Below are 16,946 nucleotides of genomic sequence, written 5' to 3'. Positions count from 1 at the left end.
CAGAATGATCAGTCTTGCCCATTAACCACCCTGGCATTCTATTTAGTGCGACCATGGGTGACTTTTTTTTTTTAAAAAAGGGCTATTTTTTAGTGTAGCTAGCACTAGGCTAGCTACACTCTCCCCCCAAGTCCCCCGACACTGTGTCCCCCCCGCCCTCCGCTCGCCGCCGGCGATATTTACCTGGCCGAGATCCCGCGATGGCAGAGACTTCCGCCATAGCTTCAGGCATTGCTATGGCGACGATCGGACATGACGTCTGATATCATCGACCCCTGGAGGCTATGGAGAGGCTGTTCCGGAGCGGGCTCCGGGGGGGGGGGGGGGGGGGGTAAGCAAAAAGTGCAGCGATCGGGAGGATCAAAGCGGGCAGGCGGCGATCGGAGGGGTGATATTGCTAGCCAAGTGCTAGCTACACCCCCTTCGAAAATTTGGGCCAGAAAGACCCTCCGGGGGCTGAGTAATACACCGCGGCGGTAATGGACGAGCTGAGCTCGTCATTACCGCCAAGGTGGTTAATGGCCGAATTAGTGGTAGTTTAACCGTTAATGGGCATGACTGATTATTTCCAATCGATTTCCGTGGCGATCAGGAATGATCGCTCGGCCACAGGATGGTAATGTTAATGGACACCTTTAGCTTGTTGGGATCTCTTCTTATACCTTGCTCCTTCAAAAAGAGATCTGTCTAAAAGGTGCCATTTACGTAAAACACCCCCTACTATCTCTACATGTTTCACCCATAAACTGGCTTTGTGAGGGGAAAACCAAAGTCACCATGCATAACATAAATAATGTACCCTCCACCAGAAAGTGTAGAAGATAATATACAATGTTCAACAGATCATAATATATGTGTATAGGGATAACCCCTGTCAGACACAGAATCATGGTAAATGTACTTTCATGTGCTCAATAACAACACATTGCCATGGCAGGATTTCCTTGCCTAGTGTAAAGGGAAATTCACTGTACACTTGGCTGCTAGACAAAGTGGCATCCTTTCCTTTTGCCAACATGGTAAGCTCGCTAGATGATGATTATTCTTCTCTAAACCGTCTATTTTCACCATTGTTGCTTAAAACAGTTATACACCTTTACAAATATCTCACATTTATTTAATGTAATATAATACATTAGACTCAAACAGGGGCATTTCTAACCTTTTTGTCACTTCAAGCAAGTCCTGTGTCACCCCCCCCCCCCCTCCCCAAAAAAAAATAACACTAGAGAATATAAACCATGTGCCGTATAGGGTGGATGCATAATACAGGGAGTCCCTGAGATACAAACAACCCACCGATCCTGTCCTTCCTGCACTATCCCAGCTTAGTGTGTAAATGCAGAGTATTGTGCAGCAGAAGCTGTTCTCTCACCTCTCCGCTGGAGTCCAGTGCTGTGCTTTCGCCTGTTCGGTCACCACTCGCCCTAGTGCCCAACATCTTCTACCGCATGTAGCATGATTACCCGCTGCATGAGGAGAACGAGCACTAGAGGGAGCAGAAAACAGACAGGATGGTCACACAAGCACAGCACTGCAGAAGGGAGGTTAGAGCACAGCTTCTGCTGCATTATACTCTGCCTTAACATACAACTGGGGGAGCGCAGAAGGGGGACAGGAACAAATAGTGGACCAAGGGGACAGAAGGAGGCACAGTGGGTCAGAGGGACGCACATAGAGCCTGATCATCTAAAACGCAACAGTTTCCTAGGGCCTGGAGAAATTCTAGGGACCAAGTTTATGCTAGCCCCCAACAAATCTTGTCAAGAAAGCTAGGTGGCTATCAAGGGTGGGCCCAAAGTCGTTGCTTCCTTAGGGCACCATTTCACCTTAATTCATATCTAGTTGCATGGGGGGCAAAGATGGCACAGGGGGAGTGAAGGTGGCACAAGGAGTCAGAAGGAGGCACAAAGGGAGACAGAAGGAGGCACAGGGGGAGCAGAGGGACACACGGGGTGGCACAGGGGACTGAAGGTGGCACAAGGAGACAGAAGGAGGCACAAACACCTGTAGCTAGCATGGCTTAATTTGGGAGGTGTGGCTTAGTTTGGGGGTGAGGCTTAATGAGGGGCATGGTGCCCCCTAGGACTAATGGCACTCCAGGCAGTGGCCTGGAATGCCTAAGCCTAAAAACGCCCCTGCACACAAACATTTGTTAATGTCCGTTGGAGGAAAATATATAGAAAGCGCACACAAAGAGATAAATGTGTGAGTAAGCACTCAAAATTCTCCTTTTGTCATTCTATTACCCTGAGGGCCCTTGCCCCTTTCACACTTACACAAAAACGCTGCACTCTGTCGCAGAAGCAATGATAGCTTTATGCTAATGCTTGCACAATGCCTGAAACAGCTGTTAGCTTTTGGTCAGTGTGGATTTTACTTGTAAGTGGCAACAAAATAAAGCCTTGAATAAATATTGCGGTTAGCTCCATTTTAACAATATTACATTTTGCATGCGTTTTTCTGTATGTGGATTTTCACATTATTATATGCGCTTTTTTATGCAAATTTTCGCATACGTCTAACTCTACATGGGAAACCGATGGGGGACCGTAATGGGCCACAAAAATGCATTTAATGGAAACTAATCTGTTCAAATTGTTTTGCTTTCAGTACTAGTGAGAATTTTCACAATGCGAAATAGAAATGGGATCTTAGTGCCTGATCTTTATCTTTTGTTGGACAAAGCTAAAATCATCAATGCAAGTATATTTCATCACTGACCAAAACCTCATTATTAAACATATACACTGTAATAAAATATAAAAAGCAAAAAAAAACAAAAAAACTTTTAAACACTTACAGTGGATGTAAACTCTTCCTCTCTGCTCTAGAAGATTAGCCACCGCATGACGAAGGCACTAAAAGGGTTAACGTGAATGGGAACCGCATTTAAAAAAAAATGCAGCAAATACTTACCTAAGGAGAGGGAAAGCTCTGCGTCATATAGAGCATTCTGACTCCTCTCTCGGTGCTCTCTATCCTGTGCTGGCTCCCCCCCCCCCCATTTCAATCCCCTGCTGAAAGGGTATTTGGAAGTCTTCGGGAGCCGTGTCCTCCCGAAGACGTGCGGCTCCATACTGCACAGGCCTGAGCGTGCTTGCACAGGCGCAGTACAGGTCTGCCCTTCTTCAGGAGCACCCGGGCTCCCTGAAGACTCATTTGGCCGGATAAAGCAGTATTTGACTAATTTAGTAAAATACTGCTACCGGGCGAGCCAGCACTGGATTGAGGGGACCAGGACCTAGAGCCTTCCCTCTCCTTGGGCAAGTATCTATCTCATTTTTTTAAATGCGGTTCCCATTCACTTTAAGCCCCAGTGTTTACTATTTGTAAAGCTGCCTCAGCAGAGCTCTCCTGTAGTCTATTTACAGTTACTGATAAAAACTAGACAGGTTTATCTGCCTAAACACAGAACAAAGAGAAGTGAATTTCTTCAGCAACTATATGTGGAATTAAGACTTATCATTGCGTGCTGTGTAAGAGTCCGGGTCCGCTTTTAGTATATGTACACTCATACTGAGTTGAGGGTTCTCTAATAAGCTTACATTTGTCATATATGTACCTTTCCATTTGGCGGTTCCTGAATCAAACGCAATTTGTCTATGCATATCTCTGGATCTGCCAAATATCCTGCTCTTCTTGAGAATGTGATTGTTAGATTTATAGCAAAAAAAGTAACAGGGTACACTGATTTAAAATAATACATACAGTACCGGTAATAGATGATTAGATTACACTACAGTATTATATAACACAGCTGGAAAATATTTGTACTAGTGACTGTGACTATGCAGCAGAAAACAAGAAAATAGTTTTTGAAGCCTTTATCCATTTTAATGATGTAGCTGCCGCTTTTTTTTCTCCAGCATAATACTGGCACAGAATGAAGCTACAAGCTGTGCAGTAGGTGCCATGCAGAGTGCATGCCTTCCAGTGTAAACAGATGCCACAGGCCAGAGGGAATGTGGCTTTGTGCCCTGAGACATTGTGCCAGTGGCAAACAGCAGTCATTTCACACACTTGCCACCCCAGACGGCTGAAATCTGTCATCTGTATACCCATAACAACAGACTGGGCAGCTTCAGACATGGCTCTCGACAACACTGTTGGCAGGTCTTAAAACTTTTATTCCACTGACAGCGACAGTATTTTTTCATCAATTCTTTATTACGGTAAAGCAGTTAACAGGATGAAAGCACAGCCTGTATATTATAGTGTACTACTTTGTGTTATAGTACAGAGAGAAATCTACATACCTCCTCTCAAAAGTAATAAAGCTTTCATCGCATTATTCATACCCAAGTCCCAAGTGGGAATGCTAAACCTTCTATTTTACATAAACCCTGGGGAGTAGAGCAGTAGATCTGTCTACTTTATATATGAAGGCTTTTATGAATGTTTCTCCACCTGTAATTGTACAGGATGTAACATTTCTTAGTTTATTTGCTTTACACATTTATTAACGTAGATATCTTTTTTGTAGGGCTGGCACATTGAACCAATCACATCACTCACTGTCCCTTACAAGATATAATATCTCTTTTGAGGATGAGGGGGAAAAATATCATAATTCGGGATGAAAACCATAATTTCCCTGCTGTGAAAATGTACAAAAACACAATTTAGTTTCACCGTGTGGCGTGCTTATATGGAAACACAATTTTTAACGTTAAGGCCTCTTTCCCACCAGGACGTTGCGTTTTAGGGGACGTTAAAGGTCGCATAATGTGCCCCTAACGCAACGCCTGGTGGTGTTGGAGGCGGACGCTACCTATAGCTGCGTTATGCAGCTCTTGGTGTGCCTTTTTGTGCTTTGAGATGCGGAGACCACGTGATCCGCATCACGTGGTCCCTCCAGCCAATCGCCGTACAGAGCGACCGCTCCAGGAAGTAAACACTGCACGTCACTCAGTGCAGTGAATATTAATTAGCCATGTGGCTGGCCGCAGAGGAGGAGGGGAGACCTCCTCCTCGAACATTACTGCGCATGTGCAAACAGTCGCAGCTTAGTCGCGTATAACGTATAGCATGCAGCACTTTCTTTAAACCTGCTGCGTTATAATGTAACGCAACATGGGCACTGTGAATAGCCCATTGATTTTTCATTGCTGTGCGGTGGGCTGCATTACAGGCTGCACTAACGTGCGCCTGTAACATCTTACTGTGAAAGCAGCCTAAAGGAAAAACTATTTCCTGCTTATTTTAGCAAGTTAAACCTACTCAGGTGACTTAGCAAGCTATGTGAGACAACACCAGCATCCAGTCAGTAATTAGTCACCCCCTCGTTAGATAAGGTAATGTAAGGACGCTTTCTCGAAACAGGAAGTGTTGACACTGGAGGTGCTGCAGAAGTTTTGGTGCCCCATAGGCCATGTGGATTATGGTTGTAAAGGGACATTTGCGATCCAGTATTTGTAGCCGCAGCTTGTATGGCGGGCGGCTCCGGTAAATATCCGTTAATTGCTGCTAGTAACATGGTTACCTACAGGGTGGCCAAACTTTGTGGTCCCTGATATTTATTGTATATAGTGGTGAAGGTAGCAAGGATATCTGCAGGGGAGATGGACGGTTAGGTTAGGCATGTTTGACGAGGGGGGGGGGGGGGGGGGGTAAGGGTTAGGCATTGAGGGGGCTGGTTAGGGTTAGGGATTGTGGGAGTGTTGGTTAGGGTTTGACATTGGTGGGAAAGCTCAGTTAGGGTAAGGAATCCTAAAAGGTGTTCAGTAAGAGTTAGGCATTGGTCTGGTCAGTTAGGGTTATGTATGGGTAGAGGGAGGGCTTGCATGGGTACAGGGTTAGGTTTAAAGGAACACTATCACGAAAATGCTTAATTTTAAAATACATGTAAACCCATACAAATGAGAGGTACATTTCTTCCAGAGCAAAATGAACCATAAATTACCTTTTTCCTATGCTGCTGTCACTTACAGCAGGTAGTAGAAATCTAACAGAACTGACAGGTTTTGGACTAGCCCATTCCTCATGGGGGATTCTCATGGTTTATTTTTTTTTCAAAAGCACTTAGTAAATGGCAGTTGCTCCGTCCAACTGTCAAAAATAGTGTGCAGTGAGCAGGGAGACTGGGCAGCATCTTTGTATAAATCCTTTGCAGAGAGTGTCTTTATAACCAATAAAGGCTGTGCTGAGAATCCCCCATGAAGAGATGGACTAGTCCAAAATCTGTTGGTTCTGTGAGATTTCTACTACCTACTGTAAGTGACAGCAGCATAGGAAAAAAGTAATTTATGGTTCATTTTACTCCATTTACTTCCTCCATTTTGTTTCAGGCCTTGGGCTCCCTCGCTGTCCTCCTGGGCCTCCTTGATCCTCCACTTTCCATCTGTAAATCCTTCAGTCACTGCGGACTGCACTTGCGTTGCTCGGCAGAATGCAGGTGCAGAAGTCTTCTGGCATGCACTGTACGCCTAGACTGGTGGTGAATGAAGGTTTTACCTGGAGGGGGCTGGAGGAAGCCCTAGGTAGATACAAGTTCTTTTTTTTGTCTCAGGTACACTTTAAAGAGAATCTGTATTGTTAAAATCGCACAAAAGTAAACATACCAGTGCGTTAGGGGACATCTCCTATTACCCTCTGTCACAATTTCGCCGCTCCTCGCCGCATTAAAAGTGGTTAAAAACAGTTTTAAAAAGTGTGTTTATAAACAAACAAAATGGCCACCAAAACAGGAAGTAGGTTGATGTACAGTATGTCCACACATAGAAAATACATCCATACACAAGCAGGCTGTATACACCCTTCCTTTTGAATCTCAAGAGATCATTTGCGTGTTTTTTTCCCCCTGCAGCTATCTTCCACTGAAGTGTCAGGCTGTTTCTTCCTGCAGAGTGCAGACAGCTGTGCCTGTATGTAATTCCTCAGTATGTGAAAGCCCAGCCAGCTCAGAGGAGGATTTATCCAGCTTGTAAAAGATAATAGAGCAGAGAGAAGCTGTACTAATCTAAATAACACACAGGCAGTGTGCATAGAGGGGCCAGGAGGGGCGAGATGCATCACAGAACCACAACACTGAAGAACTTGGCAGCCTTCCAGACACAGGCTGACAAGTCTGACAAGAGAGAGATAAGTTGATTTATTACAGAGATGGTGATAGTAGAACGTGCTGCAGTAAGCCAGAACACATTAGAATAGCTTTTGGAAGTTGCAGGATGATAAAAAACAGGATGCAATTTTTGTTACGGAGTCTCTTTAAGACAGATGTTTTATTCCCTGTAAAAACATGAATACAATGCTACGGAATGCAAAAGTGGTACCACACGTTATCTGTGCATTGCATTGCATACAGTAAAGCAGACAGTCAATGAAAAGTATGCTTCCCTTTTACTGGTAACGCATGCATTTTGTGTTCATGTGATGCATGCAGTGCTTTGGGATACTGCCCACTGTTAGTCCACATAGCCACACTGGGAAAGCCGCATTGCAGTGTGACTTTCCGTGATACAATGTGGCTGTTACTTCACACGCCAACCCCCCTGTGCACGGGGCCTTAAAATATAGTATAGTAATGTCAAATGTTCGTGTGTACTTTGCCATTTTCCATGTTCTTACACTTGTTTAACCTCCAATGTTATTTTTAGGCAGTGAAATAAGTGTTTAAAGGGACTCCGAGCAGTGCAGAAACTATGGAAAGATGCATATCATTTTAAAGCTCTCTTTCTCCTCTTTCCAATGATATATAAACCGCCGCCCTACGCCTTTTAGATTTCGCTATTTTCGCGATTGAAATTGCCGCGGCCGCGATTTCGTTCGCGAAAATAGAGAAAACTAAAAGTCATAGGGCGACGATTTAGGTGTTGTCAGAAAGAGGAGAAAGAGAGCTTTAAAATGATATCCATCTTTCCATAGTTACTTGTATTACACAGGATGACACTTTCCCCAGTGTCAGCAGCTCCATTCAGCAGAAAAAGTCGCCCTGTGTAATACAATGTAACTATGGAAAGATGGATATAATTTTAAAGCTCTCTTTCTCCTCTTTCTGGCGACACCTAAATCGTCACCCTACGCCTTTTAGTTTTCTCTATCTTCAAGATCGAAATCGCGGCCGCGGCAATTTTTTAATTGCGAAAATAGCGAAAACTAAAAGGCATAGGGTGGCGCTTTATATATCATTGGAAAGAGGAGAAAGAGAGCTTTAAAATGATATGCATCTTTCCATAGTTTCTGCACTGCTCGGAGTCCCTTTAATGTTTCAAAAGCCAGGAGTGTTTTATGGCTGAAAATTGTTCAATTGCCATCCAAAATAATTACACTTGCTTATGATTCCTGTAGGTATGAAATGATGCAGAAGGGCCTACTGCAGCCAGAAGCTGCTGGTTTTGTTCCAGATGTCTACGCTCACAACCAGATGTTAGACACTGAGATAAAGAGTTTAAAGAAAGAAGTGGACACATACAAACTGGCTGCCAGGTACTGCAAAGCTATTCTCATTTAAGACGCCATCACATACAACCTGCACCATTAGTTACACGTTTATTCAGCAAAATGACTTTTTTTCCCAAAAGAAGTAGAAACAGAACACAATCTTGTATTTCTGCCCAGTGCCCAATTAAGCTAGTAAGCAGACAAAGGAACAATGCAAGCTTTGCGACCACAAAGGATAATATGTCTGTGGAAATACTTAATGTAACTTTCAGATGAAATTCATTCTTACATTGGCTGTGATGTACTGTTTCCTGTTAATGTTGTAATTAAGCATTTTAACATTTATAAAGCAGATGGATTCTATTTTCGTTAATGTTTTATAATTGGTTTATAGAGTTGTGCTGAACGTGACTGCTTTATTGTTTTATTGTTTTTGCCAGCACAACACAGGGATTTGTAAGTTAGCAAGCTTGTAGAACAAGTATTCAGGTCGCTGCACACCTAAGATTAGCGATGCGTGCATCTCACCATAGAAAACAGTGCGGTGACGGGAGATTGCATAGCGCCCCCCCTCTGCGTCACACCATGCTCCTGTCATGCATACACAAGGCCTGAGCCCAGTGGCGGCGCTACACTGGGGCTTGCCCAGGCTTCAGCCCCAGCTGGCAACTTGCTAGCCCCTCTTAAAGCCCCCCCCGCTGGCCGTGGCCACCGCAAGTCTGTTAGCCAGCCGCGCTAATAAGGGATTCGGGAGCCTGCTTTATTCCTCCCTCCCTCCTCCCTTCCTCTGAATGCCCCCACCTGCTGTGAATGACTGTCCCCCCCCCCCCCCCCTAGGCAGTGTGTGCGGAGGAGAGCGGAGCGGTAGGTCCTCTTACCGCAATCCATGCTCATCGGCAACTAGTCTCTTGCTTCCTGTTTACCATGACGTCACAGGAAGCAGGAGACTAGTTGCCGGTGAGCATGGATTGCGGTAAGAGGACCTACCGCTCCGCTCTCCTCCGCACACACACTGCCTACGGGGGGGACAGTCATTCACAGCAGGTGGGGGCATTCAGAGGAAGGGAGGAGGGAGGAAGGAATAAAGCAGGCTCCCGCATCCCTTATTAGCGCGGCTGGCGCCTCGATCATTTTCTTCCTGTCTTCTCTCCCCAGGGCAATCTCCTCACACACAGGGGCACCTTCCTCCCCACCCACGGGCATTCTCCCCCCTCCACTGACAACCCCCCTACCCACTGGCACCCTCTTCCCCACCCACTGGCACCCTCCTCCTACTCACTGAGACTATCCTCCTACCCACTGGCACCTTTCTCCTCCACCTAGTGTCACCCTCCTTTCCACCCACAGGTACCCTCCTCCCCACCCACTGGCACCCTCCTCCTACCCACTGACACCCTCCTCCTACCCACTGGCACCCTCCTCCCCACCCAGTGGCACCCTCCTCCCCACCCAGTGTACCCCCAGCCCACCACCACCAGCCAGGCCTGAGCTGACCTGGGGCCCCCAGCCCACCACCACCAGCCAGGCCTGAGCCCTTCCACCCAGCCCACCACCACCAGCTAGGCCTGAGCTGCCCTGGGGCCCCCAGCCCACCACCACCAGCCAGGCCTGAGCTGCCCTGGGGCCCCCAGCCCACCACCACCAGCCAGGCCTGAGCTGCCCTGGGGCCCCCAGCCCACCACCACTAGCCAGGCCTGAGCTTCCCTGGGACCCCAGCCCACCAGCCACGCAGGCATGAGGCCTCCAGCCCACCACCAGTCAGGCTTGAGGTGCCCGGGGCCCCCAGCCCACCACCACCACCAGCCTGACTACATATACTGGGGACAGCTATACGCCTGGCTACATATACTGGGGACATCTATACACCTGGCTACCTATGCTGGGGACACTGTCTGCCTGTCATTATGTGCATTTACTGGTGAAAAGTTGTCTCTTATGTGCATTTACTGGGGAAATGCTGTCTGTCATTATGTGCATTAACTGGTGAAAAGCTGTCCCTTATGTGCATTTACTGCGGAAACGCAGTCTGTCATTATGTGAATTAACTGGTGAAAAGCTGTCTCTTATGTGCATTTAATGGGGAAACTGTCTGTCATTACATGCATTAACTGGTGAAAAGCAGGCTCTTATGTGCATTTAATGGGGAAACTGTCTGTCATTACATGCATTAACTGGTAAAAAGCAGGCTCTTATGTGCATTTAATGGGGAAACTGTCTGTCATTACATGCATTAACTGGTGAAAAGCAGGCTCTTATGTGCATTTAATGGGGAAACTGTCTGTCATTACGTGCATTAACTGGTGAAAAGCAGGCTCTTATTTGCATTTACTGCGGAAACGCAGTCTGTCATTACATGCATTAACTGGTGAAAAGCTGTCCCTTTATGTGCATTTACTGCAGAAACGCAGTCTGTCATTATGTGCATTAACTGGTGAAAAGCTGTCTCTTATGTGCATTTACTGGTGAAAGGCTACCTGTCATTATGTGCGTTTACTTCATTTTTTTTTCATGTAACTACGTTAGCTGGTACAACTACATTACAGTTAGCCCCGCCCACATGACATCATGACCACGCCCAAATCTTCGCCGCAATTCCCCCCCCCCCCCAAGCCCAGGCTGCCAGCCCTCGTGCCCCCTTTGAGCCCCCCCAAAAATCTGAAGCTGGAGCCGCCACTGCCTGAGCCTAATGCTGCGTTTTTTAAAAGTGCATAGAAATGCATGCATTTTTCAAGCGTTTTTTGAAACACGGTGGATGCGTTTTAACACGTTAAAAGGCCATAAAATTTGCATTAAGACTCCAGAAAAAAACACTTGGAAAAACACGTGTTTTTATGCATTTTTAAAAACGCAGCAGTGGGCCCAGGCCCTTACTGCATTGCCCATTGGCTTGCATTACTGCATAATTCATGCATCCGTGTATGCACGGTTCTTGCAGTAACCTGCTGCAGGCTTTGCATCGGGATTGCGGTGATTTGGATGTTTACATCGTGTGAACATGTGGAGAGTAGGGCTGGTCAATGAGATGCAAATAATTCCAAGTTGATGCAAATTTGTATGCTAAATGTGTGTACATTTTGGCTAATTTTGAATATTCAAACAGCGAAACAGCAATCCCATTTTCAAGCTGGATGCATTTCCTTTAAAATGATCAGCTCTGAATTATTAGCATGTCATGGAAAATGCTTAGTTGGGGGGCTTATAATGTAATATCATATACCTCTTAGAGGTTTGAGATGGGTATAGAGTAATAACCGCTTACCTATTTCCACAAAGAGTTAAAATGAACCTGGAGAGAAAGTCACATACTTACCTCGGTAGAAGGAAGCCTCTAGAGACTTGCCATGTCCTCCTTGAGACCACTAATCTAGTTTGAGGACCCTCTGGAACAGGGCCGTGCAGAGGGTCCTTAAGTGAGGGGTGCTCAAATGTAAAAAAGGGGCCTGGCAACACCTTACCCCGCATGCCCCCCCCCCCTTCTAGTTTCTGGCTAGGGGGGTATTGGTTCTCATGTGGATGCTGAATGCAGATGCTGGGTGCCATGTAGGTTCTGGGTGTAAGTACTTAGTGTCATGTGGGTTCTGGCTATGGTTGGGTATCAAGTGTCATGCGGGTGTTGATTGCAGGTACTTAGTGCCATGTAAGATATGAGTGCATGTACTGGATGTCATGTAGGTGCTGGGTGCAGGTACTGGATGTGACATGGATGCTAAAGGCAGATGCTGGGTGCCATGTGGGTTCTGGGTGCTGGCACAGGGTGTCATGTGGATTCTGGCTGTATGGGTGTGTATCAACCATCATGTAAGTGTTAATTGCAGGTACTCAGTCCCTTGTGAGTTATGGGTGCAAGTACTGGATGTCATATGTGAGTGCTTGGTGTTTGTGCTTGGCACTAAGTGGAGGCTTAGTGCATCCGGAACTACTTCAGATGAAACATGTAGGTGTGTGGGTACTGGGTATCACATAGGTGTGAATACTTGGTGTCATGCATGCACTGGGTGCTAGCTATGGGTGGGCATTGTGTGTTATGTGGGTTCTGAGTGCAGGTACTTTGGGTGCTAGTACTAGTTATGTGAGTGCAGATAGTGGGTGCCATGTGGAGGCGGTGTGCAGGGGTGAGTAGTCAGTGCCATGTTGGGGCTGGGTGCAAGTACTGTGCCATGTGGGTGTGAGTACTGGGTGCCAGCTATAGGGTGAAGGGGAGCAGGTAGTGAGTGCCATGTGACTGTTTGATGCAAGTACTAAGTGCCGTATGGAGGCCAGATGTGAGTATTGGGTGCAGGGTGCAAGTACTGGGTGCTTGTTATAGTGGGGGTTACTGGTTGATTGTAATGTGGGTGCTGAATACTGGTGGGATTGTTGTGGGTGCAGGGGGTAGGAGATCACTGTGGGTACTGCTATGAATGGCATAGTTGCTGCTAGGGGAGGTAGAGCTCAGTGTGGGTGCTGGGGGAAGGGTAGGTCACTGTGGGTGCTAGGGGGGAGTAACTGTGGGTGCTGTGGAAGGTAGAGGTCAGTATGGGTGCTGAAGGAAAGGGAGGTCACTGTGGGTCCTTTGGGGGAGGTCACTGTGGGTCTTGGGGGAGGTAGAGGTCATTGTGGGTGCTGGAGGAAGCGGAGGTCACTATGGGTGCTGCTGTGAATGGCATAGTTGCTGCTAAGGGAGGTAGAGGTCAGTATGGGTGCTGGGGGATGGGTAGGTCGCTGTGGGTGCTGTGGAAGGAAGAGATCAGTATGGGTGCTGGAGGAAGGGAAGGACACTGTGGGTGCTGGGAGAAGTCAGTGTGGTTACTGGAGGAGGGAGTGGATGCTGGGTGTTGGGAGAGGCCATTGTAGGCGCTGGCAATGGGAGAGGTCACTGTAGGTGCTGCTTTTGGGATGGGAGGTCCCTGTGGGTGCTGCAGGGGACAGGAGGGGTAGCCACTGGGGGAGGGAAAGATCACTGTGGGTGCAGGGGGAGGGATAGGTCAATGTGGGTGCTGGGGTAGGCAGGATTACTGCTAGAGCTGGGGAAGGAGAGGTCACTGTGGGTGCTAGGTGAAGGGAGAGGTCACTGTGGGTGCTGGGGGAGGGAGAGGTCACTGTGGGTGCTAGATGGAGGGGAGAGGTCACTGTGGGTGCTAGGTGAAGGGAGATGTCACTGTGGGTACTGGGGAGGGAGAGGTCAGTATGGGTCCTAGGTGGAGGGAGAAGTCACTGTGGGTGCTAGGTGGATGGAGAGGTCACTGGGTAGTAGGTGGATGGAAAGGTCACTGTGGGTGCTAGGGGAGGTAGAGGTCAGTATGGGTCCTAGATGGAGGGAGAGGTCAGTATGCCACACTAGGATTCCTGTCTGGGCCTCTTCACTTGAAAGTGTCCCAGGCGGGGGCGGAGCTTCCCACGGGTGGGCGTGGCTTATTGCGATCGGGGCGGAGCTTATTTTGCTCAGAGGGGGGGGGCCTTTTAAGATTTTTAAAAGGGGGGGGTACCCAGAGCACCTCCCTCTGCACGTGCCTGCTCTGGAAGTTTGCAGCCACTCTCCCCTCTCTGAACAAGTGTGACTGCACAGCACAGATGCAGGAGGCAATGTGCCTGCGTGGTGGCATGGATCTGCTCAGGCTCAGTGGAAAAAGCCGGGCCTGAATGGCTCGGTGCTGCTGTGCAGGTGCGAAGTGTCCTACACCTGCGCAGTGCGGCCAAGGTTATTCACGTATGGGAGCTGCGCCATGCACACCTCTCAATGAGTCCATGTCAAAATGATTTGGTAGGGGCCCAGTGCTGGATCGGTGGAGGAAGGGGGGGTTGGAGGAAGCCTCTGGACCTAACACCATAAAAAACAAGATTCATAAAAAAAAAAAAGAATTACCAAGCACTGAATAGTGTAAGAGCTTTCCTCACTTTACTTCGTAATGAGAAGTAAAATAGGTTTCACTAACAAAGGCAGAAGAAAAACACAGTCAGGAAACAGCTAGAATGTTTATTTAGATACTGTAGCTGTCCCATATTAAATTGTAGGCGGTCACAGAGACAAGCAATGAGGCATGTTGTCAGCAGCAGAGATGATCGGGGTTCTAAACCAAACATTAGCTGGTGACTGGTATTTGCAGGACCTTCTTAGTCCCAAATTAAAGTGCATTTGAACTCTTGCACAGGACAGAAGGAAAACATAGAGAAGTGCTCCCTGTATGTATTTAGAGGGTTTAGCCTGTCTAATCCACCCTCATCTGTGACTAATCACAACTGTAATTTGATCTCTTAGCTGGGTCAGCACAGGAATCTCATCAGTCCTGGCAGAGCAGCTAATTCGTAAACACAGGGTGTTAACCCTTTTTCTGCTTTCATGAAAGCATGAAGTAGACACACTGCAGATTTACTGCAGGTTTTGTATTAGCTGTAACAAAGAAATGTTTTTCTTGAAATATTATAATGCTGCTGCTTATTTTTTGGAGCACTAGAGGGAGTTCTGAGTTCAGGTCCGCTAAATTGTGCTCTCACTAATCATTGACTTCCTCAACTCAGATTTCAAGCGGTGATGTACTGACACCATGTGTATACCTCCAACCATGTGACCTAAAAGAACAGCCATAAAGTGTGGCGGCAGCAATGGCGACAACCCTGGATTATCTGTATGAGCGACACCACTCACTCCTAGAAAAATGTCAAATGACATTTCACAAACTGCTGCCTCAGTATCATATTATTTCATCTTAAGTGAAAAAAACACCCATTGCAGCAACCCAGATCTCTGCTCCTTTGATTGGCAAGAAATGAAATGCCATTTGCGAGAGAAATGAAAACGGCAAATTAATGGATTAGAAAGAGTGCAAGGTCAGAGAGTGATTCTCTCCACACAGTTGTGTGTGGCTTCTGGAGAAGCCCATTACTTAATGTAGAAAATAGCTTCTCATTAGCTTTCATGCCCGGGTTTCCAGTATGAAGCTTTTCCCTTTGCAGTGTCGCAGGCAAACATCTTCCAGTATATCTGCAGCGCTGAAATATTCATAGAGTTCCTGTCTTTAATATTTTATTTTCATGGGGGAATATTTATCACTTTTAATAAAGTATAACCTGTGCCGATACGGTGTTTTAGTGGAGAGATTTGTAACTGAGTGAAAGCTGTAACTGTGCAGAATTCAAATAATGCGTATTTGGTTATATTTGATGTAACTTGGAGCCATTTCTTTGTAGCGTTTTTCTTAAGGTAAACTTGTTATGTTAGGCATGCTAAACCGAACACTGTAATGTCCAAGTCCAGGTGGGGGAAAAAGCTGAAAATATAAAGTGTACATCTTTTGTTGTCAACATTGTTAGATATTTCACATACTCAGTACTTCAGTTAAAGAGCAACTGTAACCAAGGATTGAACTTCCCCCCAATCAGTAGCTGATAACACTTTTCCCATGAGAAATCTTTACCTTTTCTCTAATAGATCATCAGGGGGTCTGTATGGCTGATATTGCGGTGAAACCCCTCCCACGGTGTGATGTCAGGATCTAGGTCCTGACAATTTCCTGTCTGTGAGCTTTGTTGCATTGTGGGAAATAACAGCCGTTTCCAACTGCCAAGCAACCAGTATTTCCCGCTGTGCATATGTACTGTAAATCTATAAAAAAAAAAACCTTTTAGCCTTTCACATTGTTAGTGGGTGTGGCTATAGATAATGGTAGTTGGTGCTGTCTGGTTTTTTTCATTTCTGCCAGTAGTAAAGATGATTGCAGGCTCATTGTGGATCAAACAACATGAATGAATTACATGGCGAATATCAATCAATTTTTGATCTTTCTTCTGTTTTTTAACGTCTCACTTTGCAATGTATTGATTTATTTTTTCCACTCTTTGCTTAAGTTCCTCTTTAAAGGGAACCTAAAATTACTTTAAAAAAAGATAATGGGTAGGATGGAGTCGACCAATATGTGTTCTATTTTAATGTTTTAAAACATAAATAAAAATAATAAAAAAGAGAGGTAATCACTTACCTCTCCAGAAGATATGGACACCAGTTCAACTGGAACAACATTTTTATTCAAAAAGCAATCTGACAACGTGTTTTACGGGTCATGGCCCGCTTCCTCAGGTCAATACAAAATGCCTTGATAGCATAGGGGATCAGAGATGCTCATCACGGATTAATCACGAGTAACCACGGTGGCTACTCGTGATTCAAACTCGTGGTTTCATTACAGCAGCTAAGCGGCGGGGAATGAAAGGGTTATTTACCCATAAATCCGCATCCTCCCTGCGCTCCATATAGTTCCATGCGTCCTATTATTAGCATTCCAAGCCTCGCTGCCATCACTTCCATCTTCCGGCTTGAAGGTTCCCTTTAGTTTAGGTCCCCTTTAAAGCGGGTTTATACTCCCAAAACTAAAATTTCAGTAAGGAGTTTAAGGTACATAAAAGAATATGTGAAAGCATTCCCGAGCATTCCATGCCATACTATTCACTGCAGAGAGCAGTACAGGCTTGCTTATCTCTGGCTAGCTGGCAAACGTAATCATTGCTGGCAAGAATCTCTTTGCCTGTGTCCTCACTCTGCTTTTTTTTTTTTACAGTTCCCATTGACTTTAAGCTTATGACTTGAAGAAGAC

General features: G+C 46.2%; 1 protein-coding gene across 3 annotated transcripts in view; it reads left to right on the top strand.

Annotated features, from left to right (window-relative positions):
• SPAG16 (sperm associated antigen 16) overlaps positions 1-16,946 on the top strand; it is a 1,402,284-nt gene that overhangs the window by 68,301 nt on the left and 1,317,037 nt on the right. For all 3 annotated transcript variants that reach the window (XM_068245386.1, XM_068245387.1, XM_068245389.1), the window contains exon 5: positions 8,290-8,427. In XM_068245386.1, coding sequence (XP_068101487.1) covers positions 8,290-8,427 — 138 coding nt within the window. The remainder of the gene's footprint in view (positions 1-8,289; positions 8,428-16,946) is intronic.

This window comes from Hyperolius riggenbachi, chromosome 7, assembly GCF_040937935.1.
Source record: "Hyperolius riggenbachi isolate aHypRig1 chromosome 7, aHypRig1.pri, whole genome shotgun sequence".
Lineage (NCBI taxonomy): Eukaryota > Metazoa > Chordata > Amphibia > Anura > Hyperoliidae > Hyperolius > Hyperolius riggenbachi.
The sequence above is the reverse complement of the archived record's forward strand: the minus strand, read 5'-3'. Positions and strand labels throughout refer to the sequence as shown.